This window comes from Onychostoma macrolepis, chromosome 24 (assembly GCF_012432095.1).
Source record: "Onychostoma macrolepis isolate SWU-2019 chromosome 24, ASM1243209v1, whole genome shotgun sequence".
In the NCBI taxonomy this organism is placed as follows: domain Eukaryota; kingdom Metazoa; phylum Chordata; class Actinopteri; order Cypriniformes; family Cyprinidae; genus Onychostoma; species Onychostoma macrolepis.
Genome location: NC_081178.1, coordinates 14,285,269 through 14,308,135, shown reverse-complemented (window position 1 = coordinate 14,308,135; position 22,867 = coordinate 14,285,269). Strand labels below are relative to the sequence as shown.

The following is a 22,867-nucleotide window of genomic DNA, read 5'->3' as shown; positions in this document are numbered from 1 at the left end:
TATTTGAAAATCGGTCAAAAAGAAATGCATAAATCTGTGTACTTAATGGCTTTAGTCAGGGAAAATTCCAAAATTCCAAAATTCCAAATTGGTGCTTTATGTGAGAGAACGTTCCTTTTGATGTAATTTTCTCACTGCAACTCTGATTGGTGGAATTTTCTGTACAGCATCATGGGTAATGTAGCTTTTCACCATGAATTCCACTGTTAAAGGGACAGTTCACCCAAAAATTAATTACTCACCCTAATCTCGTTCTAAACCCGTAAGACCTTTGTTCATCTTCGGAACACAAGTTCAAATATTTTTTTATGAAATCCGATAGCTTTCTGACCCTGCATAGACAGCAATGCAACTACCACGTTCAAGGCCCAGAAAGGTAGTAAGGACATTGTTAAAATAGTCCATGTGACATCAGTGGTTCAACCGTAATTTTATGAAGCTACGAGAATACTTTTTGTGCACAAAGAAATTACTGTGATATGTGATAAAGAAAATACTGTGAATATTATGCACTCAAAATTAGACATTTATGAAGAATTATTACAAAGCCCTTGCCATAAAATGACAGTCTATTAAATACTATTTTTCTTTTCTAGTATGCATTTTATTTTTGACTACTTACAGTGAGTACAGGTATGTATCATGTTAAAGACTTTCAATCAAAATGTTTTCTTAGCCTGACAGGTTTAACACAATACTGGAGTATAACAATAGACTCGCCAACTCTCTAGACCGGTATAATTGCTGTTGGTATCTGAGGTGAATTTGAAACCTAAATAGCAAAATGTTTTTTGGGAAGAAAATGGATGACTCTAGAGTATCCTCTCTAATCTTAAAAAAACTGTTGGAATTGAAAAACACGGAAATGCTGCAGATGATCCTGGATTTGGCAGCTTCAGACAGTTTTCCCATCCAGTCTGTCATGTTTTGGTTTCTCATGTCTAGCATCCTCCTGCCTTCCAAGTCTGATGCATTATGCATATTTTACCTGAGCTGTATCTAAACGTACAGAAACGGTCCTCAAAGAATGAAACGGTTATGCGGGGCTCCTCTTTAATAATTGCATAAAAGGCACAGTCAAAAGTTTTGAGCAAACATATCTAATCTAAGCGTTTTTAACCGTACCTCCAGATAATTTACTAAACGCTTTTAAAATACTTGAAAAGGAGGGAAAAAGCTTAAGGCAGTTGAAAGGCAGTCGGTTAATGAATTTGGCTATCACTCAATAGCACCTGTTGTGTGGATATGAACTAAAATGGCCAAAAAGTAGCTTGCACGTGTGTCAACGAATAAGACACTATTTGTTTGTGTTCTGTATGTGTGCTTTCTCAACTCCAGATGTCCTGTAGATATCGCTTCTCCTCACGAAGTCCCGCTACTGTCTTCATAGCATCCAGTTTATCGATTTGAAGTTCATTTCCTATGATCTCCAGTAGTGTGTCATTCACATCCTTTGCCATGTTCTTTGCATCCCTGTAAATCAGTGAGATATTGTCTCATTCCTGGTGAGCAAAATGTGAGGGTACACATGGCAAACCAAGTCAAAGCATTTATGTTTTGTACCCACCCACAGACATAGAGACAGCCTTTGTCTTTGAGGAGGATGCTGGCAACATTTTTAGCATGGAGACGCAAGTTATGCTGGACATATGTTGGTCTGTTAACAGTTCCCACTGCATCAGGCTCATCTCTGGAGAAGCACACGATCAGATGGCTCAGGGTTCCATTATGCGCAAATCTCGCCAACTCCTCTCTAGAAGAAAAGCAGTAATGTGCTTATTACCGCGTTTCACTGTTATTTCATCAGTCAGTGGTTGTTTTTGCAGTGGTTAAACTAAACTTGTGCATTAAAACACACAAATGGTACAAATGGCAAATTAGATTCTCTCAGATTTTGCTTTAGTGAAGTAACAACAATGGAGCTCATTAGTGTATTGCACTCGAAAACTCGAATTTTCATCTCCTTCATCCATCTGGCAAGAAAGTTTAGAAAACCTCAAGGCTGCTGTTGTAAATCGCTTCTGTAACAGCTTTTATTTCAGCCTCTTACAAAGGTTTGGGTGCTATTTCAACAAAAATGAGAGATGGAAAAATGAGAGGGTTACAGATAGGGTCAAGCTCAAGGTTTGACTCTCTTTTGCAATCAATTGCTCTGCTTTCCTCGAATGTTCACTTGGCAAAAGCCACTTTTTATTGCCTTAAAGTAAATATTCTCATATCATTCCAAACCTGTAAGACTTTATATTCTGTTCAACACAAAATGAGAAATTTTGTACTGGTCACTATTTTCCATGCAATTACAATAAATAGAGCCTTTAAGCTTCAAAAAAGACTCTATAAAAGTGTATAAAAGCACCATAAAAGTGTCTTAGGTAAACTTGTGTAGTACCAAGTCTTTTATTATTCATTAAGTCGTAACTGCTTGTCTATTACGTTTCTTCTTTGGTGTGCTACAGGTTTGGAACAATCTGAGGGCGAGTAAAAAATGAGCAAATATAGCATAAATAATGTACTCTAATAAATATATAATAAATAAATAAGGAACTACAGCAAACAATAGTTGTCATACAGCTTTTCAAGCATCTACTGCAAATTTCCACTGAAGCTACAGGAGGACGACAGAGTGAAATGTAAACAGATGGGTGATGTAACAGATGAAGCGAGCGTTCGCACACAACATCTGAAAATAGCCATGTTTACATGGATCACAAACACCTGAGTATTGACATGTACTCTGAATAAGAAATCACCACGTAAACAGAGTCTCCAATTATCCAAATCCAAAGAAAAACTGGTTTTGAAAGTTTCTGAAGAAAATCTGAGTAGTGCTGTGCAAAACAGATTTTGCAATTACTTAGAAAAGAAATAGACCTCTCCTACACACCCTCAGACATTGAAGACTGGAGTAACAGCTGCTAACAGCTTTAGCTTTGCCATTGCATATATTACATATATTAGTGCTGTCAATCCATTAAAAAAAACTAATTAAATTGCAAATTTTTTCTGAAATTAATCACAATTTATCATGATTAATCCCACCTAACATTAAAGTTTTTAAATATAGTTTTATATTGCAATAATTTTACATTCAATCTTCAAATTAATGTAGAAACAGCAAAAAGACCCTGGACCATAAAACCAGTCTTTTAAGAGTCAATTTTTCAAAATTGAGATTTATACATCATCTGAAAGCTGAATAAATAAGCTTTCCATTGATGTATGGTTTGTTAGGATCGGACAATATTATGGCCGATATACAACTATTTGAAAATCTGGAATCTGAGGGTGCAACAAAATCAAAATATTGAGAAAACTGCCTTAAAAGTTGTCCAAATGAAGTCCTTAGCAATGCATTACTAATCAAAAATGAAGTTTTTATATATTTACGGTAGGAAATTTACAAAATATCTTCATGGAACATGATCTTTACTTAATATCCTAATGATTTTTAGCATAAAAGAAAAATCTATAATTTTGATCCATATAGTGTATTTTTGGCTACCGCTACAAATATACCCCAGCGACTTAAGACTGGTTTTGTGGTCCAAGGTCACATTTGTTTAAATGGCATCTTTTTTTATGACGGAAGGAAAGTATCACTGATACCAATACTACTGAGAAATTGTTTTCTTTTTCCTAATATTTAACCATTGACTATAGCCATTAAACATTGCAGTATAATTGAGAGCTGTCAATTTTAACATTTATTAGATTTGAAAAAATAACAAATTCTAATTTAAGTGAACTTAAAACAATCTTGACTGCCTGTGCCCTTCAGCAACTAGGAATTATAAAGAAACTGAATAAAGTTATCAAACATTCCAAATTAAATATAGATGAATCCTAAAAGCTAGAAAAATTATTGGTTTCCTCTTTTTTTCTTTTGTTCTTTGATTAACAGACATCACAGCATTATTATTAGGTTATTTTTGCTGCTTTAAGAGCTTCCGCTGCTGAACATGTTTCCATTCTGACAAAACAATTTGACATAACTGACGACAAAACTAAGACATTGCATGTTCGTAGTTTCATTTGCACTTTAATATGAAATTAAATACATCACGCACCACTGCATTTGTGCATGCAATTGAAGAGCACATGCTATGAACACAATATAACGGCTGACAAGACAGGAAAATTCGCTTTTACTGACATATGACCTGACAACATCTCATCTGACCACAGATCATTGTTGTTTCACTTCAAGCTCCCTCTTCACCTTTTCTGCGCTATCACCAGGCGCTGAGGCAAAGCTGGAGTGCGTGTCTAAAAAAGCCTGTTTAATGTGGTCATAAATACATTCTGCATCTAAATAAATGCAATTCTTGTCAAGAAAAAAAAAGATAGAAGCAGTAGCCCCACCCCTGCGTTAAATATTTTTAAGGCGTTAAACTGAAAAAATTAATCGTATGCGTTAACATTAGTGCTAATTTTGACAGCACTAATATATACACACACACACATACATATATACATATATGCGCAAGTTAACTAAGCAAAGCTAGCAATTTTGCATCTAAATGACGAAACTCCTTGTCATTAACAATCAGGTCTATTAATAGCACATGCTTCATGATTTTGAGTACATATGTTTGCGTGGGCCATCTGGGAGCCACATCCATCTTAACTGGTCCAGATGAGCTGTTCTAGGCGTTCTGGTGACAGATATCGAATGTTTACAAAGAAAACAGACTTGAGTGATCCTTTGTCTTTTTTCCAGAATCTAAGCCGCCTGCTTTCCCTCCTCATGTAATCCAAATCCATAAAAACAAAGAGGTTCATTGGTGACGGGGGGCCAAGACAAGTGTTCTTTATTTCAACAACCCTGATTGAGGCTGATTTCACCCTTTTAACACTCATAAGTATCATATTTGATTAGAATTGATTGCAGACGCCTTGTTTTCTTTAGCAGGCTGCCTGATGGCTAGCCGGTTCGTTTTTTGTTTTTCAGTGAGCGTTGAGTTTTACAATCCAGGTTTTCAATCGCCTTCTCATCTGAAATGCCACCGGCACTTTCTACTTTGCTCATTAAAGCATAGCAGACAATGAGGGTGTTACACCGAGCAACACAAAGCGCATTTTATTGATCGACTTAATCAATGCAGAGAAAAAAAATGATAAATGAAACCACAGTGTGACCAACGTGAATTAAAACATTAATGAATACAATCCTTGGATCTTCGTGAACACTGAAGGCAAAGATAGATAAGATTCAAACGGCGTGTCAGGACCTTGACTTTGATCTTGTTGTTATTAGCTCTTGTGTCAAGTAGAGGCAAGCGCTGATACAACGTTGTGTGCCACCCCGCTGTCACAACACACACTTAATACTCACCAATCCAGGCTCCAATGTCATTACTCAGGACCTTGCACATGAGTTATGACTGTGTGCCTATGGGAGAGCAGGACCCCAATCATCTTATATAATGTCTCGTATCATATGCCCCATACTCTCAGAGGGAGTACTTTAATTTCATTGCTTTCCCAATCATTACTCTCAAGGACGGTGCAACAGGAGCCTCTGGCTGATAGCAACTAAGAGAAGATGACGCCAAGAGCTTGTGTGAAGCTGGCAGATCGAGTGAAAAATACTCTGAGGTTATGGAGATAACATATGATCAGGTTGCAAAAGGGGACGGTGGAATAATGGTGGAATAATGCAAAAATCGATTTTCTGAATCAGAATTATTTTTCTTGTTTTCCAGTGAAATACATCTAAACATTCTTAAAACAGCATAATTTACTTGGGACACAAGATTGCATCAGATAATAAGGCTTTTTTAGAGAATATCTTAAAATTGAATTTGTTTCATAGCCTAATTGTAGTATTTTAAGCATCTAACAAAATATGAGGTTTATTCTTACAACAAGAAAAAAAACACTTCAATAAACAATTGCTTCTCAAGTACATTTATATAAATTTAAGGCGGTTTTGATATTTATTCTGGAAAATAAGACAAACAACAAATTAAGAAAGTCATTTTTTGCATGTTTGTGATGCACATACCTGAAAAGAAAGTCTTTGTCTTTGTGGCGACATCCAAAAAAGAGCCACGTCTCTCCGAAAGTTGCTTCCTGGTTCGCTTCACGTTCTTTCTCTCTGTCAGGTCAAAACAATAATGCAAAATTGAGCATAATGTCTCTATAAAATGAAAAGTTATAACACACATATTGAATAGTAAGCACTTTTTTTTTTTTAATTGTTTCTAAAAGCTTTTTTGAAATCATTCAGTTTTTAATGTTGATATCTATAGAGATGGATGGCCAATGGTCAAAGTAATGCCAATTAGGGATTTCAAAACGACCTTTTACTTTGGTACCAAATCAATATTAAAATAAATACATAAATAAATAAAGTAATCTCAGCCTTTCTGTAGATCTGGTAATACCAAGTGCAGACTCAATTCAGTAGCCAACGGCTGTCTGACTGACAGGCGGCTGCTTTCTAATGCTCACATGCATATTTATATGTTTATGCCTCATGGTAATGTGTGCAAATGGTCAAATGTACTTCTTACTTAAAATGTCTCTGGGCGAGTTATTAATGTAAACAGTTGGGGGGAAAAAATATGGTTTGTGTCAAAATATGAGCTCCATGCACCAGGCTGTGTATTAAGCCTAATAGGCCTGCCACAGTCTATTATGTTTATAATAACAATAAAAAAATTGTTAAAATTGTTCCTTATTACTTCCTGAAAATCACTTTTAAAAATATCAGTAATATTTACTTATAGAGACACTACCGTTCAAAGGTTTGGATGTGGTACGATTTATGTTTTTGTTTTGTTTTGTTTTTTTTGTTTTTTTAAGAAGTCTCTATTGCTCACCAAAGCTGCTTTTATTTTATCAAAATAAATACAATCAAAACAGTAATATTGTAAAATATTATTACAATTTTATTATTACAACCATTTTAATTTTTAATTCTCAGCAGCCATTACTCCAGTCCTTGACATAATATATCATGTTTCACTGGTATTGATATAGGCTACTAAAAATCATAGCAACCCTATCATGCCAATATATACATATATACTTAAACCATTTTTTTTTAATGACAAAGATATACACCCAAATTTATTTAAAATCATTAAAAGATAAATTAAAAGTTTATTTACAAAAAAAGGCTGTCAGTATATTTTGGAAATGAAACAAGTTTTTGAATATGAGCCGATTAATCTACCTGACTGATCACTAATTACATATTCAAAAATCTTAATATCAAATGATCCACTTCATAGTTTCACAATGATGAAACCATAAATTGGCATGTGGCGTTTTACTACTCTCTGACCTGCTGCATTACCACAAAAACACAAAATCGCTTTTTGTAGAAAAACAACCTTGATATTTATCTGGACGTGTTCTTTAAGAGCAAGTCCTCCAAAAGATCTGGCAGTATTCCCAGAATTCCCTACACTAAGGTGACTTACAGGTACTGGGCACTATCTGTACACTGCACCTGCTAAAGGTTGACAGACTTCTCCAGAGATAAGAGAGAAAACGTTGCACAAACACAATCAAAACTTCTTTAGGCCCTTGAAAAAAAGCAGCACACTGTCTACTCCACTGCATCTTTACTCCAACATGATAACAGAGGAAGAGATCTGTTAGAGATGCATTACACAGGCCAGAAACAAACTCCACTGTGTCTACTCCTTTAGTCATCTCGGTCAACCTAAATGAAGCATTCAGAAATAGAACACGGTCTGGAACTTTCAGAGGCATTAATAGAAGTGGAATGTAGAAACACCCGAAGGACTTTGAGGGTGAGATGCCCTCCATCATGCTGATATCTCTCAAAACACTGCAGTGAGCCGAGTTTCAGACATTAAGCTCTCCCCATCTGCTGAATATACAGTTTAATTGCGATTAGAATACCAATGAGCCACAGTGTGGACGAGATGACCACAGGAAAACAAAACAGAGCTTCTCTTCAAACATCTACAATCTGTTCTTTTTCATTTCGGGTCCTTGATTCAGTGACCCATCGCATGCAGTGAACAACTGGCAAGCAAAGCAAAACGCTCACATTCGAGTCGTTCTGTCAGGCAGTTGTTTTTGTGATGCCTTTATGTTTAATTTAGTGGCATGTTGAGCAACAGCCAGGCAATAGAATACTAATGGTTTGTTTACGGACTGATGTTAATAAAATAGAACATGCATCTTTTTATACTCCAGGTATGTGATTACTTTGTGTGTGACATCAGTTAAAAAAAATTGCTTGTAGGCAATAAGCATGCAAATACTTCTACTTGAATTCAGAAAGACCAAAATAAAACCCACAATTGATCCTTCAGAGGTAGTTTGATTAACAGGCGGTCTGACCAATCATAACGGCAAATCTGCCATTTTTGTCTGATCTATAAACCAGACAGGAGAGCAGATTAACTTTGATGGACTTGAACTTGAAAAATGGTGTGTATTGATGTCTTTCAGCAGTTGAAACAAGATTAACTTCTGATGTTCAGTCATGTTAGTTCATGCTATAACTAGTAAAGATGAAGAGATAATCGGTTCACTGCTGCTTTAACCGAGGCGCTACAGCGATCTGTCACGACAAAACAACACAAAGAGCCACAAAACCGTATTTGTTTGACTTTCTTAAAAAAAAAGTCCAAATTTGATATCTAATGTAACCTTCTCTGTCGGCATGTTGTCAGTTTTCTTTTTGCTCCGTGATGTATTTTTCACTGCGTGAGAACGTGTGGCATGAGAGCGCCATGGATGTCGGACAAAGCAACCATAGGGTCTTTGCAAAGAGCACATTTCGACTATTTCTCACAACTGTCACTTTATACCTCACAATTGCGACTATTTTTCAAAATAACATCTTTATACATATCAGTTGTGACTGTTTCTCAAAATTGTGACTTTATATCCCAAAATTACACCTTTTTAAAAATGCATATCTATACATAAGTTGCAACTATTCTTCAAAATCATGACTTTATGCTTCACAGATGTGACTATTTCTCACAATTGAGACTTTATACCCCACAATTGCCGCTATTTCTCAAAATCGTGACCTTATACCTCACAACTTGTTAAAACAGGCAAAATATACCGCACAATTGTGAATCAGCTACATGAAATCAGCTATAAAAGTTGACAAAAATATATATATAAAATAAAATAAACGTAAGCCAAATTAAACAAAAAAACAGTCCAGTCACTGCACATACACATTCTAGAGTAAATAAACTACCAAAAATGCAACTAGCTCTTTTAAATGTCCCCCTCAATTCCGACATTTGCCAAATTGAGCATTAATGATTTCTCCCATTCATTTCTCTGAGTGGTTCGTCTCCACCCCCTTATACAGCCTCTGAAATAAACACTCTACTTTCTGGATTTCATAAAACATTTTCTCAGTGTTACACAAACAATTACAACCACTGATTAAAGGGTAAATGAAACTGAGAATGCATGGGAAATGTTTTTTCATTGAGAGTAATCACTTTATGCATTGTCTTGATGAGAAATTTAAATAACACACATAACCAAACACAGCCTGTCACATCCATTTCCCCGCTGTCCCTCTCGGCAGGGAATGATATTTTGCGAGACAGGGTTAACATTTTGGATGCTTCTTTTGGTCACGCCCATCTGCTCAGAGCTTGGCTCAACTGAGTTTGGCATTTGAACAAACAGAGGGTCCACAGCAGAGCCATTAGCATCTGGGAGTTCAATATCCAATCTGGAAATGGGCTTCAATAAACTAGCTTTAGTGGGGCTTTATGCTGCCCCAGAGGGGCCGGTACCAATATGAAAAACCTGGATTCCATTTTGTAACACCATGCAGACCAGATCCCATCCTGAATACAAATCAACTGTACTGCGACAGCGAGGACGACATATCCGCATCTCTAAAAAAAAATTACAGCCTGCAGTTGGATAGAATAGGAACTAACGCAATAGCTGCTACCTTTTCATATGAAGAATAAAAGCGAGTCAGTGGCCTACTCTGAACATTCACCTTTATAAATCACCATACTACGTAATCCTCCTCCTCACTTTCCTCTGAGAATATGCACAGCATTATGAAAGCAAGGGACATGCGGTGACCTCAAAGCTTATTGTAGTAGCTCAGAATAACATTTTCTCTGACCGGCGAACAGCATGCAAAGTGTGAACAAAGAAGCGGATGTGAACAAGCATTTTATGTCTCTTAATAACATTTAACCACAGCTTTACTTTTTCTACAGAAAATGTGAGTGAACTTGATGATACTAGTGTGTGTTCAGTGGTTGCCAAGACCCTGCTATGTTGTTGTGACCACTGGCGATAGAATGTAGGGCTAGAAATTTATCAACCGGTCTCTTATCGCAGTTACACGCTCGTGTGACATTGCTACATGGTCTCGAAAACATCATTTGCGTGCGTTTTTAAGCATTGTAGTTTAAAAACAAGTGATTTTAAGCCATTGAAAGGCAATCAGAAGCGAAAAATAAGTTATTTTGCTATATGCATGCGTCTTGGAGATGGTGCTCATAGAGTGCAAGAGTATTGAGGTTTTTTTCTCCACTTTATAGGCCTTGAACAGTTAAATACACACATTTGTACTGTAACTTGTCAAAATGCCCGTCTTTGCAAGTATCTTTGTAAACACAGTAATTTAGGTTGTAAGTGAAAGCAAACAGTTGAGAAAGAAAAACACATGTGTAACAGTATACTGGATCCGGGCAGCTCTTAAAGTGACAGCAGTCTAATATTCATGCTGTCTGTCATTCATGTTAATGAGAGAACAGAGAAAATCTCTCACAGCTCTTGACGAAATCACTTTTGTAACTTTAATAAGATTAAAATTATATTTAAATTATACAGTGAAGAATATGCAATGTTTTTATACATTTGATTACATTATACATTGTATGTAGCATTTCTTATTCAGTTGTTGTACTATAGTTTTTTGTCCTATTGATTGTAATTAGTTTCTTATGTAATCACTGACTGTTTACTTGTCTTCCGTGAGCTTGAGTTTGTTTTTCTTTTTTGTTTGCTTTTAATTTAGGCTTGTATTTTTGTGATATTGACACTGGTAACAAGAATTATGAAACAAAAAATGTATATCATAAAAGACCTTATTTAAAGCCAAAATAACTATTGTGAAATATATTTTACCGTAAAATAAAATAACTCGTGATATAAGATTTTGGTCATATTGGCCACAAAGTTACAAAATGTTTAACTTCATGCAAATGAGCTACGAATTTCGTGAGCGACAACCAATAGGAGTGAAGACTCTGTCAGTGGAACTCACACGTCACTCTCTCTCTCGAGTGCAACTAAACAGGACAGAGTTCTGGAGCGATTTCACTGTTTTATGTAATTTTACTATAAGCATGTATATGGATATAATAAATCTGCATTCTTAGTAAGTTTGATTCATACATTGATAGTTTGTGTTAATTATGATGCAGTGAGCAGTTTAGCACTGCTGCAGTTCATATTACAGTTTCACCTGCATAATGTTGATTATCAGGGACAAGAAAATTGATTATCTGTCAAATAAATATGACATTTTAGTCATTTTTGGCAGTATGAGTGAGTTTAATTTGTTGATTGATCATTGAATCAGATTAAAGATTAAATGCACTACGCACTGCTGTAGTTTATATAACAATCCAGCAGAATGCTACTTTTAATTTTGCTTTTGTTTTGAAGGCAGTCATATAGTTTGTTCAGTTAATTCTGTAGAAGCATCAAGTCCTTTCTGCCTAAAGCTCACTGGCAGCCTGCAAACAGATGAATTGGCTTTGACCTTTTGTGAGATTCTTACCAAGTCTCCTACTTTCTCCACAGCACAATACATTTCCGGCTGTCTGCCTGCTGTCATTGATTTACAGATGAGGAAATCGAAGCATCCCATGCTGTTTGCTCCTAAAGAGGAAACGCTGAGCTTTGTGACACAAACAATGTCTTGCTGACAGAATGGTGATCGTTATCTTTAATTGAAGGCTGGCATCAAGGTAGCTGTATTTAGGAGAATCTCTAGTTAAGAACGGCATAGAAACTAAGTTCAACAGCACACATCGGCAGTAAACCTGCACATCCATGACTAATCTGTCTCGAATTCTCTCACAATTGTGGATGATTGTGTCCAAGAAAAGGCTTTTGTACTTGAGATGGGAAATGTGTAAATTGCTGTCATATTGTCTACAAATGAGCAGGCAACTTCTGTTATAATTGTGGTATTTTTATCATTGTTAAAGGACTGTTTAGCGAAACCTAAGAAGAAACGTGAGACCTAAACTGGAGGTAAAATTCTTCCCCAATATGTTAATTAGTTAATTAAATATTAACTGAAAAGTAGAACATTATATGAACACATAAAATATTGTTACTTATACTACTACTATTAATAATAAGAATTCAACTATAGATAGATATATTTGCAAAACCATTTAAGTAGTGCACAAAAACATTAAAAGAAACCAATTTGTTATTGATCCATGGCCTGGAGCTAAACCAAACATGCTGTGCTGCATGAATGCCTCGACCTTGACGGTATGGAAGGTGATGTGGTGTTTGAGGACAACTTTTGTCATTCATCATTAATGTCTCATCCCACTCTCACCGTCCCCCAGACATGTCTGAAACATTCATCAACCGCGTTCGGCTCGGACACTAGCCCTTGTGATTACCTGTGGCCCTTGTGTCACTTACAAACTATTCGTGTACACACACAGCAGGCATCACATCACCGGCCAACCCTGCGCCAGGGCAGACGGCTTCATTCATATGTAGTCCTGGTGTGTCACTCTTCATAGGCCCCTGGCACTGAGTATAAATCACACACGTTGAGATGACAGGCCTCCACAAGACACCTTTACAACTAGATCCTGAATTTATGCCCTTCTTCATTTTAACACCAGGGTCTTCGGAAACACTATTAGGCTTCACAGATAATATGGCAGGGAGCAGGTCAATAGCACATTTACACTTTCTCTTCTTCCTTCAACCTCATCACCCTAGAGGTGTTTTTATGCTACTTTTACACATGAGAATCAATAAACTTCCTTCCGCTTTAAAAATCTTGTTTATTTTTTTGAAGATGCATGATAAAGGGTTGTTTAGACTTATTGCTCTATGGAGTGTGGAGTCATTCTGCAAATAACAACTATGACGTTGAACTGACAGCCGTGTTTGGGACAAAAATGGCAAAAGTACTGTTAAAAAAAAACAAAAAAAAAAACAGTAATTTTGTGAAATATTAAAATATAAATAACTTTTCTATTTTAAGATCTCTTAAAATGTCATTTAAATTTTCAGCATCATTACTCAGGTCTTCATTGTCACATGATCCTTCAGAAATCATTATAATATGATGATTTGCTGCTCAAGAAACATTTCTTATTATTATCAATATTGAAAACAGTTGTGCTGCTTAATAATTTTGTAGAAACCATGATATTTTTACAGGATTCTTTGATGAATAGAAAGTTCAAAAGAACAGAAATTTATTTATTTATTTATTTTTTTTTTTTAAATAATATAAATCTTAAATGCCACTTTTGTTTAATTTCATGCATCATTAAAAGTATGAATATATATATAGGTTTATATATGGTCACAAGATATAACAGATCTACAGATATAATACTTTTTTATCAATATCAGCTGATATTATATGTATATATAACTTTTTGGCCTATTTTCGCCTTGTTTGATAATTAACTAGCATTTAGTGTGTTTTAATTTTTTAAGTGCTAAAGATTTCAACCTTTACATTAACATAATTATCAGCTTACTGTTATCAGCCAGAATGTTGGTATCTGCACAAAAATATTGTGTAGCATATCACACTGCACTACACTGATTGAACTTTCATGAGCACTACAATAAAACAATATATGTTGCCCTGGACCACAAAACCAGTCATAAGGGTCAACAGAGAGATTTTGAGATTCGAATAAATAAGCTTTCCATTGATGTATGGTTTGTTAGGATTGGACAATATTTGGCTGAGATACAACTATTTGAAAATCTGGAATCTGAGGGTGCAAAAAAAAATCTAAATATTGAGAAAATCGCCTTTAAAGTTGTCCAAATGAAGTTCTTAGCAATGCATATTACTAATCCAAAATTACGTTTTGATATATTTAGAGTAGGGAATTTACAAAATATCTTCATGGAACATGATCTTTGCTTAATATCCTAATGATTTTCGGCATAAAAATAAAATATCAAAAATTTTGACCCATACAATATATTGTTTGCTATTGCTACAAATATACCCGTGCGACTTAAGACTGGTTTTGGGGTCAAGGGTCACATATTAGAATGAAATATTATACAGTATCAACATCATCTGAAAAGAAAGGGTGAAATAAATCTGCTGAATGTACCTTTGTTGAAGAAATCCAATGAAGGGGGCCACACCTGTCCCAGGACCCACCATCACTACAGGAACAGACTGGTCGGCTGGTAAGTGGAAGGTGCTGCTGGGACGAGGCCTGACATGTACCTGGAGATGACATTTAGATCCAATCAGCTCTAAGCAGTGATGGGATTCTCAAATTGTGTAATCCCACATACAACATCTGCTTAACTATAGCAAACCCAGTTCCATACATTTTGTAGATAGCATCTAAAGCAAAAGCTTTTATGTTGTTGTTGTTCTATTCTGCTGCAAGGATTAATCCACTTCCTCCGGAGCTTATTTCTGTCCAGCTTTTACCTCAATCAAACAACCCAATTCAGCCCAAATCCTCCCAGGGACTGTGAAAGGCTAATTCGAAGGTGAACAGGCTTGCTAATGTGTAATGCCTACAGTGCTAACCTTCGGGAGGGCTGATGTGCCTAGACGCTCTAAAGCCGGTACCGTCCCAAGGGGCCGCAAGATTGAGGAGACATGATCAGCCAGCCAGCCCGTGCACAACCCCGTCCTCGCCGGATGCTCGGGACGTACAGGGAACTCCACAACATTGAACACGAAATGAACTTTCCCAGGGTGCTGAAGGCTGGAGCTGATGAACGAGACAAAAATAAGAGACTAAGTGCTAACAATCCAGAACCAACCCTGAACATGAGCAAGCCGGTGGACCTCATTATCTCTCTCTTAATGGCCTGCCTCTATCAGGCCTTGGGGACCCCTGCTGACCGGACTTTAATATTTCAGAGCCCTAATGTTTCTGTGTATCCTACAAGCATCAGCGTACTAAACATAAGACATTAGTGTGGATGCCAGACCACTTACAAGGCAAAGGAGACAGGCAGAAAACAAATGAAAGTGGCAGGCGGTTCTGAAAGGACATCCTTTGCATCCAGTGTTTGACTTTGATCACAACAAATGGAGTATCATCAAACAAGAGTAAGTGATACATCAAATTCATGTCTGTCTATAATAAACCTCACAACATCAAAGAAGGACAAGACAGAAATAACAACCTGGATATGTCTCTGCTTTAATTTCTGAGTCCAAATATAAAGCACAGGTGTTTCAAACAAGGTCTCTTACCTGGCAGCAGAATAGGCTCTGGGCTGAAGCTTTGGCAAATGTTCTGTAATGAAGCAGAGGAGAGATCAGAGATGAAGATGGCATTGTGACCTTGAGGCTATTCGACCGTGTCTTGAGTTTCTCTTTTAGGGCATCACCCCCTCTGGATGATACCCAAGCCTCTTGAGTTGGTGAGGGCCAATTTCTCAGAATAGCTCAATTCACAACACAATGTTTCATTGCAAATGAGTTTTTAGGACAGCCTTGATGTTTAAAGCAAGTACAGTATATATATAATCATGAAAGGTTCAGCAAATTTGATGTTTTAAGAATGTTAAGGGCCAGACCGAAATATTGGCTAGGCCAATTCGTTGGTTAATAATTGATCATTTAGTATTCGTGTGGTTTCCAAACATTTTTTGCTTTCTATTTTTTATACACATTATCATCCAATGTTTGGGGTCAGTAAGATTAAAAAAAAAATTATAATAATTTCATAATTAATAGTTCTGCTCAGCAAGGATGCGTGAAATTAATCAAAAGTAAGAATAAAGATATTTATGTTACAAAAAAAATTGTATTTCAAATAAATGCTGTTCTTTTGAACTTCATAAGCAAAGAATCTTGAAAACAAATTATGATTTCAACAAAGATATTAAGCAGCACAACTGTTTTCAACATTGATAATAAGAAATTGATCATAAAAAAAATAATAAAAAAATAGTGTTTCCAAAGAAATGTAACTGATAATGTTATCAATGAAATATATTACAGAGAAGGATGAACTGAAATTTCACCAACTTAAAATATTTGGCTAAAAGTGCCAAAAAGAGAAAAATGTGAACAGAAACAATTTAATATCCAACAACATATTCTTCAACATGCAGAAATGGGAGCATGCATGCGAGAAGAGGTTTAACTCATTTTTAACAGGTTTAATTCATTTTGATGTAAATGCAAATGATAATATTGACAGAAAATGTACCGAACTCCACACTTGCTGAAGACTCTGGAAGCATATTGCAGTCAAAACTCACACTCACTCTACATTAGAGTTCCCTAGTTGTGCCTTATAAAGTCCCCAACCACAGAAGAAATCATGCTCTTGGTTATTGACACATTAATAAAGAAGGTTTTCCTATGCTTGTGTAAAGACCGGGAGGGTATTTAATGCAAAAATCATTTCTCAGAAGACCGAGAAGCTTCTGGCACCTTTCCTTTCATTTCCATTTCTACTTTTGTAGTGATACTAGCTGAAGGAAGAACATACTATAATCACTTATAAAAATATTCAAAATGTATCCTGTTAAAATTTGTCTAGTTATTCCAAACAAAGGCTTGTATAAATGACTTTTTGATTTTGTTTTCACCCAATCATTTTGATTTCAGTGCATCTAATACCATTTTATGTCTTCCAATGAAATTTAATATGTTGTTTACACTTAACATAATGTTCCTTGTTAAAAACACAGAGGTAGTTGTTTCTCAGCTCAAATAAAGTGTTTAAAATTCCCCTTCATCAGTCAGCAAATGACATATAATTTTCTCCAATTCGCTGAAATGATGAATCAATTTGAAATGTTCATTTCAAGCTCACCATATGCAGATGCTGAAGGTCCTCAATATTAACAATTAATTACAATCAAACATTCAATATAGAGAGCAGCTGTTGCAATTACAGCCTCTCATGAGTGCAAACAAATGCATCAAAAAGGCACATGGTGTTTTGGTGGAAAAACACTGCTCTTTAATGTCAGGGAAGTCTAAAAGTCAGGAGAAACACTGTTTGACTGATGACAATGATCTTACTGCCAGAACACACCAGTGCAGAGTGATTTTAGGAATAAAATGAATGTGCTGTCGAACGCTGCTGAACCAGCATCTCTGTTGATTTGTGCCATGGAGAATCACCGTGTTAATCCTTAATTTGCCAAAGTCGCAGTAATATTCACACAGATTAAAACTACATGTACATGCATCCAATGCAACAATCCACCAGCCACATCCGCATAAATCAGCAAGGGTCATTGCATTACGACTACCTTGCAGTTCTCTAAAGCATGGTATGCATTAATAATTTCAGCAATACCAGCTGTTCCTCAAAATCAAGGTGACAGCATATTTATCACCTTGATGGAGAATTTTATTGCATTTCACAGCAAAGGTTTACTGTACAACATGAAATCTCCAAAACAACTAATTATCGCTTGAAGGATTAAATAAGGTTTATTAATACAAAATATAAACTTTACGTTGTCAAGGTTATTTGCATTGCACAGTGATTTCTTATACATTGTGCAAAACTAATACTACCACTGAAAAGTTTGGGTAACTTTTTTTTTTTTTTCACTTTTATTCAGAAAGAATGCATTAAATTTGTCTTTTATAACATTTTAGTTTTTATTTTAGAAAATATTTTAGTTTCAAATAAAGGCTGTTCTTTTGAAGAGTCTACACAAAAATATTATGCAACAACCGTTTTCAGCGCTGATAAAGAGTAAGAAATGTCTCTTGAGCACCAAATCAGAATGATTTCTGAAAGATTATGTGACACTGGAGACTGGAGTAATGGCTGAAAATTCAGTTTTGTCATCATAGGAATAAATGACATTTAAAATGTATATTAATTTAGAAAACAAGCCTTGGTGAGCATAAGAGACTTCATTCAAAAACATTTTACCGAACCTTTAGAGTACATAATGTGGGGTTCATATTTTCTGTGCGCATTTGATAGGGTTTGAGAAAAAATCTGTGTTTTTTGTGCGAGCAAAATCAGTAAAGAGCACTGCTGGAGAAATACATTCTCAGCACAGAGTGTCATCCACTCAAATTGCCGAACCCAGTAATTACACATTGATTTTTTTCCCCCTTAAAAAGAGACTGATGGCATTTAATACAATTAATTATGAAATATAATCATGATTAATTATCTTAATCGACTGACAGCCTTAATTTTTAGTTTATATTTGCTGAATTTTTCATCATTCTCCTTGTGTCCCCTGACATGCTTAAATTTCTTAAATTTGTAAAACAGCTATTGCTAAGTTTAAAATGTATTTTTTCAGAGGCTACATTTGCAGTTGCCTTTTAAAGGAGAAAAAGCAAAGCTGGGGCTCTGAACTAATGTTGTTTTACTGCCATCTAGTGGTACAAGGACTGCAAACGCTTCCAAACATCAGGCACATTTACCATGCAAACTGCACATGCTGATATGAAATGAAAACATATCCACATTCCAGTCATTTCCAAGCAGATCATGTGTTTACTGACCAAACAGAAGGCTGAGTGGAGGTAGGCAGGATGGGAAGGCCCGAAGCAGATCCAGCAAACATACATTGGCGTCCCTGATAAAGCTGTTGTAGTCTGCTGAGCCTTCTTTGCTACACAGCTCCAGAAGTCTTCTTTTCTCTGAACCGTTCTGAGTGAAGTCCGCTAATGCTCGCACAAACGCCTGAAAGCACAAGAGAACAGAGTACAGGGTCTGTCCAGGAACTTCAAACTACAGCCCTGTGAAAGCTAAATAAAACAACCCAGCGGTGCATCAAAAGCACTGTTGCGTATTCAGTAAGCGCTAGTGCTAAATCAAAGGTTCAGAACTTCAACAGCACAGCAACTATCACACTAAATAAGGTTAATAACACAAAATTACTTTTTTTGGAGCGCTCCTTATCTCCAAACACCAGGTGAGAATAAACTGCAAAGAGCCATTCTGTGGGATGTGAAGTGGAACTTTTGCTGCTGTAAAAGAAAAAAAAACGGCTATGCATTTATTCAACATTTCTGGTTGTTCAGTCTGAATCTAGTTCTCTGACTTGTGAGTGGAATGCATTATATTATCTGTTTTCTGGCACAGTTTGAGGAGAACGTTCCTGGTGTCACTGATTATGTCAACAATGGCTGCAATACCTTTCTTACTGTTGTTTTTAAGCAAGTTGACCTGAACAGCACAATTCTTTTGCGTTTGCAGATCTAGTCTGAGCAGCAACTCCTCAACTTCACTGGCTCTGTTTGGACAGAGAGTATCAAAGGCGTCTCCAGGCTGATAAGCAATGTTCTGCACCTAAAGAAACAACATTTATTATAACTCCTACACAAAGAACACAACATCGTTTTTTGTTGTTGTTGTTGGAAGAATACATAAACATGTCTATTTGACTTATCCCAAACCAAATAAACTTTACTAAAGTAAACTTTTGGGTATTATTAGAATTTCGTTTGGGATCAGTCAAACAGACATGTTTATGTATTCCTCAAAACAAATGTATAAAATACCCAAATTTATTTGTTCATCCGTTTTTACATTTAGATTACATTTAATTTGGTGTTTAGATAAAATATGAATCTATATTAAAAAAAAATACTAATAATTTAATAATCATGTTAAATGTAATTTTAGCTCAATTAATATCGATTTTTCATACTGTACATTATAATATCGTCAAAATCTTTTTTTTTTTTTTTTTTATTTACATAATATATCATGAAATTTTTATATCAGCCATTCATTTGCGATGATTCATTTTAAATAAAAAAACATTTATTTACTATTTAAATAATTACTGGTTCATTTGTATCAGCCAGAATTTTAATACTGCTACTTACCGAAATATCAAGCTCCAGTAAGATGGCAGTTTTCACTGCATTGTCTAGAGTTAATTGAACTGCTTTTGAAATGGACACCTCATGAAAACCCTCTTTATCAGATGGGACTGTCTCCTATGAAAGGAGAATGTTAATTAGCAGAATTATAGACATAATAGAAACAATTCATAAAATTATATTTTATCCCACATTATCTATACAACTGTTTCTCAACCATTTTGACTCAAATGCCCCCCATTGTCCAACACAAGTATTCAAAGGCCTCTCATATTTTTGCTGTAAATTTGAAAACACTGCTTGTTGTTGATAATTAAACTTAATTAACCATGATTCATTTTGTGATTCTACAAGATCTAAGATTCTGTATGTTCGAAACAAGTTACTTAAGGGGGGAAAGAAAATCTTGATTTTTGTTTGTTTTTAGCATTTTAATTCATTTAGATTTTTAATATAATTAAATAGCCATCCCTTGGAAGTTTGCTGAGGCGCCCAGCAGGCCCATACCCTTAGTTGAGAACCACTGATTTACACAAAAAACATTTACTGAAAAAATCTTATGCATAAATGTTCCTAAATCCATGCTTACATAAATTAAAAAGCTAAATGTTTTACACAGTAAATTCTGTCTAGCTTGTGTTTCACGAATAAGACCCATGGAATTTAAGATTGATCTCTATACTCTATAAATGAAGATCATACCCCTTCAGTTGACACCTGCTCTAAAAGGACCTCCAGATATGAAGCAGGAAGTGCAGGAACATTAAGAGCACACTCTGACAATGGTGGTACTGATTGCTTCAGAGATGCAACCAACGCGGTAGAAAGAGTCTCTGCATCACTGCTGTCAGATGTAATCGCTCTTCCTTTTTGTGAGTCTACTTCACTCAGCTTTAAAAGATGAAGATCAACTTCTAGATCTGACTTATTTTTTTCTTTGTCGGATGCATTTTTATGATAATTTTCCTGTGTACGGTCACTAAGGTCAGCGCCCAGCTGATCTGAAGTAGCCATGCTGGAGAACGTTTTTTTCAGAGCATCCCAGAGTCCCTCAATCCAAGGATCCACCACTACTTCAAGTCTGGAAAGAAAAGAGCCCTAGAGTTTGACAAGACAATACATCAGAGAATATGCCTTTTTTAATGTTACTTAACATTCATGCTTACCCAGTGCCGTCATCTGCATGCCCAGTGGCATAGAAATGTTTAGCACCAAGCTGCTGCAGACGGTTGTCAATGGTCTTGCCCCCGTTGCAGAAATTTGCATAGTTTGTGTCTCCCAAAGCTGCATATATAACAGCATGAAAAAGTGCTCATGGGTGGAGCTCACGCTTACATAACAGAATGATCATCTTACCTAACAGTGCATAACGCAGATGGGAGAAGTGGTCGTGTGGCAGAGATTTGTTCTTGATCTTTCTCACAAACTTCTGAGCTGTGTCTGGAGGGTCACCATCACCGGTCGTGGAAACCACGAAAACAACTGGCCGGATTTCACTATCCAAGTTGTACTGGGAATACATGGGAAAGTTGCATCAGTCAATTCTGATAAATCCCTGTCAAAGATTTGATATCCATGAAAAGCAATAGGCAAGAAACATACTTTGTGCTGGTTGCTCAGACAGCTGACATCAGCTGTAAACCCATGTTCAGCTGATTGTTGGCAGATCTCTTCAGCTATAGACTGAGCCTGACCTCGCTGAGATCCATAGAATATCAAGAAGCGAGCGGCAACTTCACACGGCATATTATGAAAGCTGGATAAAGAGGGTTAAAATGTTGACAATCATTTCTGCATGTTGCGAAAAACAATAAAAATATTCAATTTCTACATTAAAACAAAAATATGTATTATAGATATTATAAATAAATGTATTCATTTACTATAAACATGATTTAATAAACAATGAATTAAAAATTACATAAATTCATCAGTCTAGAATGGTTCAAAGCTAATTTCCAATATGTGTGATGTAATATTAACAACAATTACATAAGCATTTATATTTAATTTGCATATCTCTCTCTTTTAATTGTAAAGTTAATTCATATGTTACTTATTTAAAAATGAGATTGTTAACCATGTATTTACATGGCTTACGATTCTGATTATGCGACAGAGTAATGTACGCATAATACATTATATTACGTTGTAAATATGACTTATATTGTGTTTACATGTTTGTGGGGCAAAAAGCATCATCTTTCATGTACAAACTGGAATTGAACAGCTCTGGTCATGTGACTGTTCATATCAGACATGTAAAAATGTCAAAGAAATCAAAACAGTCCGTACTCTCATTTATAGTTGACAGGTTTGTGTTAAATACACCAAGCACTGTTTTTAGACCCTCCGAGGTTTAAAACAGATGTTGGTCACAAATTTAAATTGTGAGTGGTGAGATTAAATCGATTAAATTGATAAAAGTTACCTTGATTTTGTGAATGACAACTCCAACCGCGTCTCGGGCCGAGTAACATACTGAATTTCATGCTCTCATGAACTGGAAGAACAGCATACCACGTTACGTTACGTTACTCTGGACTCGCACATGGCCTTGCAGAAATAAACAATTTGTAAATAATAAAATATACTAGTCAAGGACTAATCTTAGTATGTTTAGTCAATCTGTATGGAATATAAATTTGTGGCTAGACTCGCGTTATGTGTTGGAGTTATCGCGAGAGTGGAATAAACCATTTGTATGTTTCAGTTTTAAAGTTTGGGAGAAAGAGATAGGTTTCTTTCTTTTTTTAGTCCTAAACAATTTTCTTAAGTGTTTTAAATGATTCTTTAATTATCCACTCAACGTTCATCAAATTTGCC

The 22,867-nt window shown here is 35.7% G+C and overlaps 1 protein-coding gene across 2 annotated transcripts; it reads right to left on the bottom strand.

Annotated features, from left to right (window-relative positions):
• mtrr (5-methyltetrahydrofolate-homocysteine methyltransferase reductase) lies at positions 1-22,721 on the bottom strand. 2 transcript variants are annotated; one of them, XM_058764900.1, is made up of 15 exons: positions 22,473-22,721; positions 21,644-21,797; positions 21,398-21,551; positions 21,208-21,325; positions 20,744-21,122; positions 20,045-20,158; positions 19,358-19,502; positions 19,092-19,180; positions 18,713-18,893; positions 15,464-15,506; positions 14,786-14,972; positions 14,352-14,470; positions 6,008-6,100; positions 1,568-1,753; positions 1-1,473 (listed from the first exon to the last, which is right to left on the bottom strand). In XM_058764900.1, the coding sequence occupies exons 2-15, from the start codon at positions 21,785-21,787 to the stop codon at positions 1,329-1,331; spliced, it is 2,097 nt and encodes a 698-aa protein (XP_058620883.1). In that variant the 5' UTR covers positions 21,788-21,797; positions 22,473-22,721; the 3' UTR covers positions 1-1,328. The 2 variants fall into 2 exon arrangements, with proteins under 2 accessions (XP_058620883.1, XP_058620882.1); XM_058764899.1 differs by having other exon boundaries at positions 2-1,473; positions 19,349-19,502; positions 22,473-22,718.
• Positions 22,722-22,867: the final 146 nt, after the last annotated feature.

Coding starts and splice junctions, on each gene's coding strand:
- mtrr (XM_058764899.1), bottom strand. CDS start 21,787: ATGCCGTGTGAAGTTGCCGCTCGCTTCTTGATATTCTATGGATCTCAG. Junction 19,181..19,348: donor TAAAAACAACAGTAAGAAAG/GTATTGCAGCCA, acceptor TTTCTTTTACAG/CAGCAAAAGTTCCACTTCAC. Junction 1,754..6,007: donor GACAAAGACTTTCTTTTCAG/GTATGTGCATCA, acceptor CTTTTCTTCTAG/AGAGGAGTTGGCGAGATTTG.